This window comes from Chenopodium album, chromosome 19 (assembly GCF_948465745.1).
Source record: "Chenopodium album chromosome 19, dcCheAlbu1.1, whole genome shotgun sequence".
Lineage (NCBI taxonomy): Eukaryota > Viridiplantae > Streptophyta > Magnoliopsida > Caryophyllales > Amaranthaceae > Chenopodium > Chenopodium album.
Genome location: NC_137852.1, coordinates 3,073,360 through 3,088,524, shown reverse-complemented (window position 1 = coordinate 3,088,524; position 15,165 = coordinate 3,073,360). Strand labels below are relative to the sequence as shown.

At 38.0% G+C, this 15,165-nt stretch overlaps 3 protein-coding genes across 3 annotated transcripts; 1 reads left to right on the top strand and 2 right to left on the bottom strand.

The window, feature by feature from the left end:
• Positions 1 to 3,348: 3,348 nt before the first annotated feature.
• LOC145596137 (uncharacterized) lies at positions 3,349 to 4,179 on the bottom strand. The gene is made up of 2 exons (XM_081652561.1): positions 3,517 to 4,179; positions 3,349 to 3,417 (listed from the first exon to the last, which is right to left on the bottom strand). The coding sequence occupies exons 1-2, from the start codon at positions 4,177 to 4,179 to the stop codon at positions 3,349 to 3,351; spliced, it is 732 nt and encodes a 243-aa protein (XP_081508687.1).
• A 4,186-nt stretch (positions 4,180 to 8,365) lies between these two features.
• LOC145596135 (uncharacterized) lies at positions 8,366 to 12,220 on the top strand. The gene has a single exon (XM_081652560.1). The coding sequence runs from the start codon at positions 8,366 to 8,368 to the stop codon at positions 12,218 to 12,220; it is 3,855 nt and encodes a 1,284-aa protein (XP_081508686.1).
• A 528-nt stretch (positions 12,221 to 12,748) lies between these two features.
• Positions 12,749 to 14,389, bottom strand: LOC145596134 (uncharacterized). The gene is made up of 2 exons (XM_081652559.1): positions 13,817 to 14,389; positions 12,749 to 12,886 (listed from the first exon to the last, which is right to left on the bottom strand). Exons 1-2 carry the CDS (start codon positions 14,387 to 14,389, stop codon positions 12,749 to 12,751), a joined length of 711 nt encoding a protein of 236 aa, XP_081508685.1.
• Between the last annotated feature and the right edge of the window lie 776 nt (positions 14,390 to 15,165).

Below are 15,165 nucleotides of genomic sequence, written 5' to 3'. Positions count from 1 at the left end.
ATATAATGATCATATGTGGTTTCAAACGGGATTATATGATCCTGAGATGTATCTCTTAGGGTCTCAAGGTTGTTTGCTACCGGACCCCGAAGCCTCGAAATTTCCTCAAAAAGCGTGGATTATAACCTTCAATTTTGTAATTTTTTGACCATTTTTCGCCCGGAAATGAAATTTCCAGGATGTATACCATGGTCCCTAATATCCTTTGGGAGTCAAACTGGATTGTGGAACCATCCAATATGCCCTTGAACGGTCATTTTACCCGTTCACAACTTGTAGTGATTTCGTAAACTCAAGCCTACCACGGACGCTTATGACAACATATAATGATCATATATGGTTTAAACGGCATTATATAACCCCAAGATGTATCTCTTAGGGTTTCAAGGCTTTTCGCCACCAAGCCCCGGAAACTCAAAATTTCCTCAAAAATCGTGGATTATAACCTTCAATTTTGTAATTTTTTGACGGGAAATAAAAATTGCCGAGATGTTTACCATGGTCCCTAATATCCTACGGGAGTCAAATTTGGTCGGTGGAACCGTCCAATATGCCCTTAAACGGTCATTTTACCTGTTCACAACTTGCATTGATTTCGTAAACTCAAGCCTACCATGTTCGTTTATGACAACATATAATGATCATATATGGTTTCAAACGGCATTATATGACCTTGAGATATATCCCCTAGCGTCTCAACACATTTTGCCACGAGGACCTGAAACTTCAAAATTTCCTCAAAAAGTGTGGATTATAGTTAGAGGTGTCAAAAACTGTCAATTTGTTTTTGATCTACTCTAAATTGTCAATTTGTCACCATGTTAATTTCAATGAAAATGTGATTGATTAATGTCTTGTAAATTACTTAAATATATGTACAATATACTTTCATATCTTCCTCAAAATCATCTAGCTATTTATCTAAAATTAGGTAAAACAAAACCTCATGGCTCATGCTCTATGCCACTATATGGATATGGGATTTGTTAATATTAGTACCATTGATCGAATGACTAAATTAAAATATTACAATGGACAAGCTCATTCTTATTACATGGTCCAATGGCCTATTATATTACCAATCAACTATACAAGCTAAGTATATGAGTGTGATCCTTGATTTGAGTTGCGACAATGCTCATTGCATTAGCCTCGACTCTGTTAGTTGATTGTCAAATATACAAGTGCATGTACTGCATTATAGAATGATACATGATATAGCAAAACACCATAAAAAAAAAAAAAAAGCTGATTTTATTCCATCCAGGTAAATCCTTGCAAACCCAAATTTCAAACTCATAAAAAAAAATAAAAAGAGATGATATTGTCATCCTAGACATATTATACTAGTAGTATGAAATAGCCAACATCGAAAACTAGTTCTTTGACTTCTTTCCGAGGAATACAGTGGTCAGCACAGCTTGGGTTTCCAGGGCCGCTTTCAAGATTGCTACCCCCTGCATACATAAAATGTAATATATAGCAAACAAGTCACAATAATATAATGATAACAACTTAATAATTAAATTTCTTGAATGAAATCAAGCAAAAGCATGCGGTTGATTACCTCTTGAAGATTAAGTTGAACCTCTTTTTCAGCAACAGAAGCAATATCACTGATATCGAACTTGTTAAGGAGAGTGATACTAGAAATGGTAGACATAGGCTTAACTTCTAAATTATCCATCACCATGTATGTAACCACCTTCTTAACATATCCATCAGTTTTGCTACTCCAAGCCACTGGCTCCGATGATATTTCCGGGGCAACATAGCTTACCTCAGTAGACATTTTGTTGTTACATTTCGGACAAGTTGCTCCAGGATCGTCAGTAACATACTCACGATGACACTGATTCGGATAAGCAAACCGAGATGAATAACCGTAACTATCACAACGAGAGCAGTAGTTAGCATTAGGTGAGCAGCACCTGTAGTAGTAGTGCTTTCTGGAATAAGTTGTTGGTGCATCATTGAGCGACAAGAAAGGGGCACTGGCAGCAGTTTTTGGGTTAAGAACAGAATTTATATCGAAATTAGGCTGTAAGTAGTCACTACTTAGGCCCTGTTTGGTTTGATGTAAAATGTTTTCATGGAAAATGAATTTTCCATTTTTTCCCATTTTCCTTTGTTTGGTTTGTTAAGGAGTGGAAAACAATTTTTCAAGGGTGGAAAATTCCATCATTTAATGATGGAAAACATTTTCCTTCCAAAAACAAGGGAAGCCACATTTTCCTCTCTCCTCCTTACCTTTTTTTTTTACTTCCCTCTCATTCATCCTTACATTTCCACTCTTATTTTTTATTTTTCTTGGACTTTTCTTGTATGCAACCAAACAAAGGAAAACTAATTTGCAATTGTGTTTTTCCTTGAAAATATGTTTTCCATGAAAACTAGTTTTCCATTGAAAATGTTTTACATTAAACCAAACGGGGCCTTAAAGACCCGATGCTTTCATAAAGCGATCCAAGGCCACCAACCATGACTTTTACACCAAGGAGTTTGACAATGGTTCCTACAGGTAATGACATAATGTGGTACAAAAAATCCACAAAATCCTTATTGGCTTCAGCAAATAAAACTTTGTTTGCATTTTTGTCTATGAGGAGCTTCAAACTTACCTGGCTCTTTGTTGCCATACTAATTTCGAATTTTCGAAGATACAGCTAGATCAGATGGACAATTTATAAAAGGTTTGAGATCATATTTATACACTCGTACTTAATAGAGACATAATACAGGGAATTATTCATGATTCATCTACCCTTGAGATATGTAAAGTCTGGAAATAATAATTATAGGCAGTTTCATCTGCAATATGCCAACCATTTGAAGAGTATGCATTAAGTCGCACTACATATTCATAACTTACGTTGTTTGAGTTTCACTTCATAATTACATGTACACGAAAAGGCACCACCCAATTTCATAACTAGGTCACTTCATACTTAAAATAAATACTCTGTAGTACCGCACTTAACTACTTTATTTGTACTGAATTAGTTGAATCAGAGTAGTAATTAATCCAGTAATTAGAGGTTGGAAATATTATTGTGATACAGAATAAACGCAGCATAAAATGGAAAATTTGCGTGTCAAATATTATGAAAATAGCAGAGAGACCAAAGATTTATTGTGATGATACAAATATACAATAATCCAACATATTATCAAAAGAAGGTCATGGATTCATTCATACTAATGATTCACCAAACAAGAAAACATAAACAAACATAAACATCAGGAGATAACCAAAAGGCAAGTTCTTAGCTAAGCCAAAAAAATTAACAAAACAGTCCTGCTTCGAGTGACGTCATCAACAGTGGCTAATTGAAGTTGGTACATCTTCTATGCATTAAGGAAGACAGTGGTGAGCACTGTGTTAGTCTCCAAGGAAGCTTTCAGCATAGCTAACCCCTGTAAAAAATAATTAAAACACAACAAAATCAACTTTCAAATTTCAACCTTTTCTACCAAACAAAATTACAACAGTATACAATTTTCATTTTTACATACCTCATTAAGGCCAACTCGGACCTCTTTCTCCTCCAATGCAGAAACATCCTTAACACGAAACTTAGAAATAAGAGTTATACCAGAAATGGTAGACATCGGCGTAACCTGCAAATCATCCATTACCATATATGTCACCACTCCCTTCACATAACCACCACTTCCATTGCTTGACGACGGTGTACTTTTCTCTGAACCCATGTTCCGGAAATACTTCAGCTTAATGCTCATCGTATCGCCACACTTTGGACACACTGCACCTTTGCAATCAGTAACATAGCCACTAATACCATCCCTATAACATGAGTTACACAGAAAATATTTTATACTACTAATACCAGCTGCTGATGGTGCAGCAACATTATCATTTGGTAACAATAGTAACGGAACATCAGTAGCAGCTGTCTCTGCCTGTAGAACAGAGTCTTTGTCAAAATTCGGTTGAAGGTAGTCGTCATTTAAGGACTCGATGCTCTTGTAAAGCGATCCTAGACAACCAACCATGCCAACTTTACCGTTTAAAAGCTTAATGACAGTACCAACAGGCAAAGACATAATATGGAACAGAAAATCCACAAAGTCTTTGCCTGCTTCAGCAAACAGAACTTTTTTTGATTTTGTGTCTACTAATAGTTTTATGCTTATTTTGCTCTTCTCATTTTTCATTTCACTCTGGTTAGTCTTAACACTTCTCCTTCTTTTTAATTTTTTCATTTTGAGTAAGAGATGCAATGCTCTAATTTCATGTTGATTAAGGTTTATGGTGTGAATTTATATATGGATTATTGGTATATTACAATGGCAGATGAGTAATTAATGTTGCATAGCATGCATGCGCAATAGTAGATTTGAGTTCCAATACTTTCCCACCTATAAACTTAAAAGTTTTTTTAGGGAATTTCAATAGCCTGTTTGCTTTTTTTATAATTTTCTTTTTAATTATAATACATTTACTAGTGTTACAAATAGAGTACTCACTCCGTCCCTAAATTACATTCCTCTTTGGAAATTTACACAGGAATTAAGGAGGGAAGAATAAGACAAATAACAATAATTAGATAATGCAATGGGAAGTACAAAGATAGATTAGTTATTACTCATGACAAGTCATCAATCCTTTGCAAAAAAAAAGGACCAATCACATGCTCCTAATTAAAAAAATTTAACCAATCATATTCATTGTAATTTGGCACAAGGATTATAAGTGAGATTAGGTAAGGATGAGTAAGAAAGCATTAAATATAAAACAAAAAAGATAGTTAATTTACTAAAAAAACTTACCAAAAATAAAAAGGAGGAATGTAATTTTGGAATACCAAAAATAGAAAGGAGAAATGTAATTTAGGGACGGAGGGAGTAGATTATTTTTGTTATAGATAGCTCTATAGGTCGAAAGTGTTTGATATTGTGGTTATTAAATTAAGTCAAAAGAATAAGGAAGAAATAAATAAGTGTGTTTGATAAGGTATAGTTTGGAAAGTTTTTCTCAAAGGTTTTTTTTTTCTCTCTCTAGGAAACTAGAGCATCTCCTTGGCACCTTCAATCTCTAGACAAATTAAACTTTCCTTACTTCTACCCTAGAGTATAATCACTGATGAGTAGAGGTATGAACTTAGAACCTTCAGTTTTCTTAAATCCTAGAAAAATGGGACCTGTTTTCAGACCAACTCAGGAGGAGGAGTCCAAAGCACTGAATGATAAGAGAATTATGGTTATTGGAAAATTCAAAGATTGGAGAGGGGTGAAATTCACGGCAGAGGAAATACAGAGTTGGATTTATTCGTATTGGAGGTTTAGAGGATTGATTGTGGTAGAGAAGCTGGATGGGCTATTCCTCTTAAAGTTCACAAGGGAAGATGATTGTTCAGCATTACTGAGATATGGTCATGGCAACTACAAAGGAGCTTTAATCATCTTTAAAAAGTGTCTAATAGGGCATTCGCTACGCTCGATGAATTTTGATGGGGCATATCTTTGGGTACAAGTGGAAGGACTACCAGTACATTACAGCTCTGTGTCTGTTGCAAGTAGGGTCTTAGCAAGAATTGGACGTGTTCTATGTTTTGATAAAGAATCCCTTACACCACCAGTAAGGGGCGCTTTCAGAGCTAAGGTTTGGCTCAGTCTTAATAGGCCTCTAGTGCCTGGATTTTATTTCGAATTCGATCAAGGGAGCTTTGAGTGGGTGGATTTTCGATATGAGGGAGTATTTGTCTTCTGCAGAACGTGTGGTGTAATTGGTCATAAGGAGAAGTGCTGCAGGATCTGCCCTCAGCGAAGGTGTAGAGAATTGCAAGCGGCAATGTATGCTGCGTGTGACAATAATGGGGAGATTAGAGTGGATCCTACTTACTTACCATTATACACGAATAAAATAATAGGGCTGAAGAGAGTGGAGAAAAACAGAACTTCGAAGATTAACTTGATTGAAGTGCAGAGTTCAAGGGATCAAAAAGGGGATAGTGAATCAGAGGAAGATTGGGTTCCAGAATCTCCAGATGAGGTGGAAAGCGGTTCGTCTGAGAACTCCAAAGAGGAAGACATTGGCAGTGAGGAGGAGGATAGCTCTAGTTCATCAAACATGAAAGATGGGGATGATGATGATGATGGGAATGATGATGGGGATGAGGGGAATGACGATGGTAAGGATGATGGGGATGAAGATGATGGCGACAACCAGAATGGAGGAGATAGGAGTGGAGCAGGCGGAGGGAAGGGTAACCAGGAAAGTCAGGAAGACAGAAAGAGAAAGAGAGACGATGATGAGGGTGGCCGGAAAACGCTTTTTGAGAGACGGGGGATAAAGATTTCTTGTATAATATGCCCGAATAAGAAAATTCAAGGTGGCGCGTTGTATGAGAGCGGTGGCGAGTGGAGTAGACCATTTCTGAAGAAGGTCAGATTGTCGACCCATGTCATAAGTGTGGGAGACCAAGTTGGTTTGAACGCGGCCGACTGGAACCCGGTTGGTTTGAACCCGGTTTGTTTGGGTAATCCCTTGCATTGCTCATCGAACAAAAGAAGCAGAGGGGACATGGATATTAATGGTGAAGCAGAGGGAGACTTTTGTATGGTTGAAAACAGAGGAAAGAGAAGGAGAGTAATGGAGAGCAGAACATTTATTGGGCAAGCTGTGAATATACAATATCTCACCTAGGTACCTACTCACCCGTGTTATATGGGGGTTTTTAATCAATCTGGGTACTACTTCAGGTTAGATTTATCTTGTTTTCTATTGGTGGACTCCTTTTATTCTCTTGTTTATTCGAAATGGACCCCTACTTCACTCGAAGTTATACCCATTTATCCGTTTAAGTTCAAGCTATTATTCCTTATTCTGAATATTCTATCAACGAATAGTCCCACTTCCTTCTTTTATAGCGCTGACTTTCTATTTATAAACAACTACCCCCTTTCTTTATTTATCATTTCTCTTTATACTCTTGTCCTTTTCAACTTACTTTTCTGGTACCTTTTCACTTTAAAAAATAAAAACACTCGTGCTTCACACTTCTCTTATTATCCTATTATGGATAATTACCAATCTTTAGCCGACATTCTAGATGGTGAGGATTCATCCCCAGATTTCCTCTCTGTCGCATCTTCACCGTCGGTTTTTGAAGATGTGGTAAATCCATCTGACTCTTGTTTGGAAGGGGTGGAGCCTTTTTCCTCGCTAAGCCCAACTGATCATGCATGGGGACCCATGCCAGACTCACCCTTGTTGAGTTTTGCACAAGCCTTGCTAGACTTGGGCCTATCCAGTGATAGTGGAAGTGATACTCAAGAAGTTGGTAAGCAATATGGTAAGGATGATTTGGACAAGGAGGTAAGTGAAGATAAGCATCAACTTGGGCCATGTGACGAGTTGGGGAAAATTTGTGCGCCTTACTTAAAGTCAGATATTGGGCCTAGGGAAACCCATAACCAAAGCCCAACAGAAAAACCCCCAAACCCAACCAAACTATTTCCCACTATAAACCTTATCGCTGAAGAAATTCCGAACCCACCAAACTCTCCCAGTTCACCCATTGCACCTGCTTCGGTCGAATCACCACCCGTTTCTCCTCTTTCGGATCTTGTGGTAGCCCAAATGAAGAAATTGCAAGATTTAAACACAGATCCAGCCCAATGGGAAAGCGAAGAGGCCCGAATTTCCAAATCTGCAAAGGAGGTGAATGCGGATAAAGGCAAGCAAGTAATGTTGTGTCCAAGCCCAATTCAATCTAGGCCCGCTTTCAAAGTTTCATTCAGCCCAGAGATTGTGGAATTGAGCTCGGATTCTGAAAGGACAATAGAGGACTTCGATTTAAATCAATCACCGAAAGAGAAAGATTTGGAGATCTCAAGCGCACTCAAGGTGATTGGGAAGAAAAGGAAGAAAAACACGACAGTAGACAAGGGGAAGAGAGTGAAGCTTGGCCTATCAGATGGTGATAGTGGGGAGTCCTCAGAAGATACGGGTGAAGGAAGACCTCAAGCGAAAAGAATGCTAAAGCAGGCAAGGAAGGGACCGAAGGCAACAAGGAAGAAGTTCCAAATTCCGAGGGGGTGTCGATGTTTCTGTGGCTGTGTTCGAGGCTCAGTGGCTGGCCCTGAAAAGCCACACGAAGACAAATGAAGCTTTGGAGCTGGAATTGCAGAGGCTTGAATAATAAGGATCACTCTGCAATTCCTTTTATTAGTAATATGAGTAGTAAATTAAATGTAGATGTTGTTTTCCTTTCTGAAACCAAGTGTTATGTTAGGAACTTAGTCCCAATCTTTAGTAAGATTGGGTTTAGAGAATGCTTTGGAGTGGATGTCTCTGTAGAAGGGTCGGGGGGGGTTATTTCTTTATTGGTCTTGTAGGATGGAAGTAGTATCATCATCACCCAATGCTATCTGCTGTAAAGCTTGGGATGAGTTTAATGATGTTATATTTATTTCGTTTGTGTATGGTTCGCCTTACTTAGAATTTAGAATGGGGGTATGGGATGATTTGAGTGTGTTTATTCGAAGTTCTGAAGGGAACCACCTTCTAATTGGGGATTTCAATCAAGTAGAGTGGAGCTCTCAGAAAAAAGGGGGGGTGTTACCTATTAGAGGAGCTGCAACTTTTACAAGGTGGAGAATCAACCATGATTTAATTGAAGTGCCATACAAAGGGATGGATTTCACTTGGACGAATAATAGAAGTGGAGAGGATAACATTATGGAAAGATTAGACCGGGCCTATTGCAACTCGTCCTTTAAAGATGCTTACTCGGAAGCGCTAGTTTGGAACTTCTCATTCTTTGTTTCTGATCATGGACCAATCCTGTTTGACTCTCTACCAAGAAAGCTGGAACGGAAGAACAGGCCATATAGAGTGGAAGCTTGGGCTTTAAACTATTTGGAGGCGTGTCAACTCATTTATGAGGCCTGGAAGGAGGAATCAAGAGGATCAAGGATGTACTGCCTTCAACAAAAAATTAAAGCAACAAGGCGAAGTTTGAAAGCCTGGTGTCTGAATTTCAGAGATGAGCGCAAAGTGAACTGGGAGAAGATTAATGTCTCTTTAGCAAGCTTACAAACAGCAGACATGACAGAGGAGGAATGCGTTCGAGAAAAGGACTTGAGAAGTCAATTTGAGGAAGAGGTGAAGATTAAAAATTCCTTCTGGAAACAGAGAACTCGGGGGAAATGGGAGATTCTAGGAGATAAACCAACCTCTTTCTTTTTTAGGGCAGTCAAGGGGAGAAAATTGAAGAATGAAATAAGAGTGCTGCAGCTTGAAGATGAAATTTGGTGTTCCGACCAAGATCAGATTAAACAAGAATTTGTTAGGTTCTTCAAAACAATCTACTGCAGTGATAAAGTGGACGAGCCAAGGTCATTGGATGAGTCCATTGCTTTAACTGGGGAATGGCTCCGTCACCTCCCTCAACTGACAGATTCGCATATTGATCACTTGAATAGGGACTTCTCAAGAGAGGAGGTAAAGAAAGCAGTGTTTGGCATGAAACCGTTGAAAGCCCCAAGTCCGGATGGTTGTCCTCCAGTACTTTTTCAGAAATGCTGGGATATTATGGGAGAAGATCTTTTTCAGGCGGTGAATAGCTTCTTCTCTGGGGGATATATTCTGAAAGAATGGAATAAGACATTTATATGTCTAATCCCAAAGGAGGAGAATGCTAAGAAAGTGGATTTGTTTAGGCCAATCAGGTTATGCAACACAGTCTACAAGGTGATTGCAAAATGCTTAGTGAATAGATTGAAACTGATCCTGCAAGAGTTAGTAGGAGAAAATCAGAATGCGTTTGTTCCAGGAAGGCTGATGAGCGACAGCACACTTATAGGACATGAACTTATTAGCTTTGTGAAAGGAAAGAGGAAGAAGGATGGGAATTTTGCAGGAGTAATGAAAGTGGATCTTAACAAAGCGTATGATAGAGTGCGCTGGGACTTTATCTTTGACATTCTGAAGACCATGAGGTTCCCGGAAAAATGGATAAAGTGGATAGAACAGTGTGTTACAATGGTCAGTTATGCAGTCTTGGTAAATGGTGACCAGTCGGAGTGGTTTACCCCGAAAGCAGGCTTGCGACAAGGAGACCCTTTATCTCCTTACTTATTCATCCTATGCATGGAGGTTCTTTCCCGGAGATTAACCTGGCTTCAGCAGCAGGGAAGACTTAGGGGAATCAAGGCAGGCAAGAAATGTCCTACTATTTCTCATCTTTTTTTTGCAGATGACGCCCTGCTGTTCTTCAGGCCAAGCTTGGAAGTATGTAGAGAATTGAAGAGAGCCCTGGATGAGTTCTGTGAGATCTCGGGTGAAATAGTTAGTGTAAAAAAATCCTTTGTCATGTTCAGCCCTAATACGCCGTCGACCTTTGTGAAGATTTTTAGGAAATCACTGGGCATGTCGAGTAAGAACTATTTTGGAACATATCTAGGGTGCCCGATGGATGTGGATGGCAGAAACCTTTCCCAGTTTGATCATTTGGTAGAAAAAATCTCGCGAAAATTGCTCTCATGGAAGTTTACAGCGTTATCCCAAGCAGGAAGATTATTACTGGTCAACTCAGTACTAGTTGCCTCACTATGCCATATCTTATCGGTATTTTTGCTGCCTAAGAAAACCCTGGGGAAGATTGGATCACTGTGTTTAAAATTCTTCTGGGCGGGGGTGAAGGATAAAAGGCCGATATACTGGAAACGAAGGGAGGTACTGGAAAAGCATAAAGTGGAGGGGGGCTTAGGATTGAGAAATGTAATGAGGCTTAATCAGGCTATGATCCTCAAACAAGCTTGGAGGGTACACAATAACAAGAGTAGTCTAGTGGGAAGACTTCTTACAGGGAAGTATGGAGGTTCTCCTATAGAAAGAGGAATGGAGAGCAAGATTCCGAATAGATGCTCCTGGGCGTTTCGAGGAATGACAAAGACTGCAGTCCTCATGAGGGAGGGATTCTGGTACAGAATAGGGAAGGGGAACAGGGTGCGACTTGAGGACCATAGGTGGACAAAAGCTGGACCAGTACGTATGAAACCAGGAATTTCAGAGGAAGATAGGAGAACGTTCACCAAAGTCTCTGACTTAATTTCTGAGAGAGGAGAATGGAAGAATGGGATTATCTGGAGACTCTTTCATGCTGAGACAGTGAATCAAATTCTATCCTTATCCCTGAAGCCGGAATTAGAAGATGAGATTCTCTGGGGAGAAACACAAAATGGGGAATACACAATCAAATCGGGATACAGATGGCTGCAGGGGCAACTCATGGAAAGGCGAGGTGACTGGTTCTGGAAACGCTTCTGGAAACTGGGAGTCCCGACAAAATGGTTACTGCTGGGATGGAAAATCATAAATAATGCGATCAGCTGTAGTGCAGAGCTTGCCAAAAGAGGAATTGGTGTACCCATGAATTGTGCCCTGTGTGACAAAAAGCATGAAACAGCTGACCACCTCTTTAGAGATTGTGAGATGGTTAAGAGAATCTGGGCATGTAGCAATCTGGGAATAAGGTCTGACAGGGAGTTAATTGGAGTGGATGCGTGGGTGAAGAATTTCCTGACTTATGCTTTTAAAAGGGAGAATGAAATTCCATACTTCCCTGAACACTTTCTGGCCACCCTATGGTGTGTATGGAAACACAGGAATGAAGTCCTCTTCAAAAAGGACAAAGCTTCTCCAGATCGAATAATGAGCCTGATAGGAACTGCATTGGACACGTTGTCAAATGAAGAAAGGAAGAAGATCACAGTCAAAGACAATCAGGATCCCCTGGAACAGGTTAATGGAGGGTTAAATTACTGGCATCGAGGCACACCCATTTCCCAGGAGGTGGCAATTGTAACAGTTGATGGGGCATGGAAAAAGGCATCAGGGAAACTAGACTCAGCAGGCATTGGGTGGGTCATCACTAAGGATGGTTCATGTACGCAGAAAGGGTATAAGCGAGTGATAAGTGGGTCGGCCTTGCAAAGTGAACTACTAGCGATCAAGGAAGGTATCAGTAGAGCAAGTCGGCATCACAACCAAATAGAAGTCAGAACGGATAGCCAAATATGTGTGAAGGTTATCAGGAAACCATCACAAGCACCTAAGGAACTACAGAGATTGGCGTCGGATATCCTTAATATTAGTTTGATTTTTTCATATTTTTGCTGTTGTCATGTTCCCAGAACTGCTACTGCTATAGCCCATGATCTGGCCGTTCAGGCCAGGAAACAGGGCTAGCTTTTAGCAGTCAGTTTATTCTTGTTTCCCAGCTGTCAAAAAAAAAAAAAAAGGTTTTTTTTTTTGGCATTTTAAAGGTAGCGAGTAGCACGTGTTTGCGTGGTTTTACAACTTTTGGTTACTTTAGTTTAGACAATACTCTCTTTTAATTCAAATTTAAGGTAAGTTTAGGCAAAAACACTCAGCGTTTTAGCTTATTGCGAAGTGTACCACCATGTGACAATTATGCATTGATATGACGCATATGATGACAACAAGCAAAATTAAAATAAATTTTTTAGGATGAAAAATATTATTGAAGTTTTATATAATTTTTGATAAATTTCAATATTTCATTCATATATATTGTATGATTTTCAATTCTTATAATTTTGTTGTTTTTGCATAAAATAATTTGAATTGTTTTAAAACGTACATTAAAACAAGATACATATATGATAGATTGCGGGAAATTCCACGTGGCAAGTGCAGAGGAAGACCCCGTTTTTGAGGTTATACCGACATGTACAATAATGCATGTTGTCACTTTTATTTGAATAAATGCCATCTGGATCTTCCTTTAGATCCACTTCCTCTAGATGTACTCGGGTGCAAGTCAATACATTCGAGGAATACATTGGTCAAAACAGCTCGAGTCTCCAAGGATGCCTTCAAAATTGCTACTCCCTGCGAGCATAATTAATTAATAAATACTTTAGATACTCATTCCTTAAATCTTCCATTTTTCATTTGCCATAAAATTAAAAACTCTTTAGCACATACTCATACTTCGTGTTCTAGAAATCACCTCATACAGAGTAAATATTAAGTATATCCCCTATTGTAGTTATGAACTTTTTACTAACGTGACAAATCAGAAGGGTAGTATTTAGAATGACATTGTAACTAGAGTAATATTGGATCGTGCATTGTACAGTTTTAAACGATACGAATATTTAACAAATTAAATTTGATACAGATCAAGGTTTGTGGAACAAAAATGTAGGTTTAGTACTTAAAATATTTAACAAAAATATACTGTAACTCAAGTACTCCCTCCGTCTCAAAAAGAACGACCCATTTGGGTTGATTACGCGGGTATTAAGGAAGTTAAGTAAAAAGAAGTAAAAGTATATTGGAAAGATGAATTTACATGGGGTTTGTAAAAAAATAAAGAGAGAAAGTAATAAAATAACATGGAAAATCAAATTTTTATATGGGGAAGCTAATTTTGCACAAATATTGTAGTAAATTGGTGGGTGTTTTAATGCATATGGGTCATTCTTTTTGAGACAAAGTTTTGGCCAAAAGGGTCGTTCTTTTTGGGATGGAGGGAGTATCAATCAAATAAGCACAATCAATTTAGAGTATCTAGAAATTAAAAGTTTTGCAGTAAATGTGTGTGGAAAATTAGTGTAGAATCATATTATCGTGATTCATAGTATATACGAGTATTTAATATAGATTTATTTAAATGGTGAATGAAGAATTCATGAAAAGTTTCCATGTGGAAATCAATGATAAGGTTAGTGACTTTTGTTTTAGTACTCCGTATTAGTTATAGATAGATAGATCGTAATTGTAATCAAAATTTGAAGTATATATATGGATGAGTACCTGATTAAGACCAACTCGAACATTCCTCTCGATCAATGAAGAAGCATCCTTGACATGAAACTTTTTCATAAGAGTAACAACAGAAGAGGTAGACATAGGTTTAACTTCCAAATTGTCCATTACCATATAAGTTAATACTCCTCCCATCACATATCCAGCACCAGTTTTATTGCATGGTTTTTCAACATCCTCAGAATTAACCGGGGCATCATTATTATTTATTGACAATGAAGGAACACTAACATTGCTTAGATTTTCAACCTCATCCTCTGAATTAACTAGGGCATCATTATTATTTATGGACAACAAAGGAACACTAACAGAACCTCTTGGCTTCAACACCACGTCTCTATCAACATTTTCTTGCAAGTACTCACCATTGAGAGACTCGATACTCGTATAAAGTTCGCCTAGGCAACCCGCCATGTTATCTTTCGATTTGATGAGCTTCATAAGGGTGCCTAATGGAAGTGACATGACGTTGAAGAGGAAATCTACGAAGTCTTTACCAGCTTCCGCATAAAGAACCTTTGCCTTATCCCCCTCCATGTTTACCAACAGCTTCAAAGGCATTGTTACCTCCATTTCTTCTTTCATTCTATGCATTCTAGCCACATTTAAAAGGTTAAGCCAGGCCAATGATGAGTACTACATCTACAAAGCTAAATAGTACGTAACATATTTAATAATGTTTATACGTCTTGACTCTTCATTATCATCCGGTATTTGTCTAGGCCTAGAATAAAAAACTCCAGCCAATTAACTATCTTTCGTAGTTTCTTTCTAGGGTTTGGTAATATGATTTTACTTCATATAATTTATATATTGATGGCAATATACAGATTATGACTTCTCATTCTCATTGGAATCGATTGCAATTAAATCGATCTTTAATAAATATTTTTGGCTAAGTGCTTTTTTTTTTTTTTTTGGTCATGTTATATAATTATTCTTCGCGTAGCACCACATTTTCTCGTTTGATATTTCTCGTGACTAGGGTTTTGCATTTTATACTTTTCTTTTATCAAACTATAATATACATATAAAAAAAGAGAATTTTCAATATTCCATTCCATGAAGCTAGGGTTTTAATTTCCATTGTATAATTTTCTTTATCAAACAATAATATATAATTAGTGAATTTCCATGAAGCAAAACCGCAAAAGATGATTAACATTTATGATTATCTTCTTAAACAATGATCATTATTAGATTTTATACAACTATAAAGTTAAATGAACATGCATGAATTTTTTAGTATTATTTTCTCCGATCCGTTTGTATCAGTTCAAAGTTCAATAACGTAGTGTAAAGGCTCACAAAAGTAAAGTAATCAAACACCCTACACG

Coding starts and splice junctions, on each gene's coding strand:
- LOC145596134 (XM_081652559.1), bottom strand. CDS start 14,389: ATGCCTTTGAAGCTGTTGGTAAACATGGAGGGGGATAAGGCAAAGGTT. Junction 12,887..13,816: donor TTCGAGTTGGTCTTAATCAG/GTACTCATCCAT, acceptor TTATGCTCGCAG/GGAGTAGCAATTTTGAAGGC.
- LOC145596137 (XM_081652561.1), bottom strand. CDS start 4,179: ATGAAAAATGAGAAGAGCAAAATAAGCATAAAACTATTAGTAGACACA. Junction 3,418..3,516: donor TCCGAGTTGGCCTTAATGAG/GTATGTAAAAAT, acceptor TATTTTTTACAG/GGGTTAGCTATGCTGAAAGC.
- LOC145596135 (XM_081652560.1), top strand. CDS start 8,366: ATGGAAGTAGTATCATCATCACCCAATGCTATCTGCTGTAAAGCTTGG.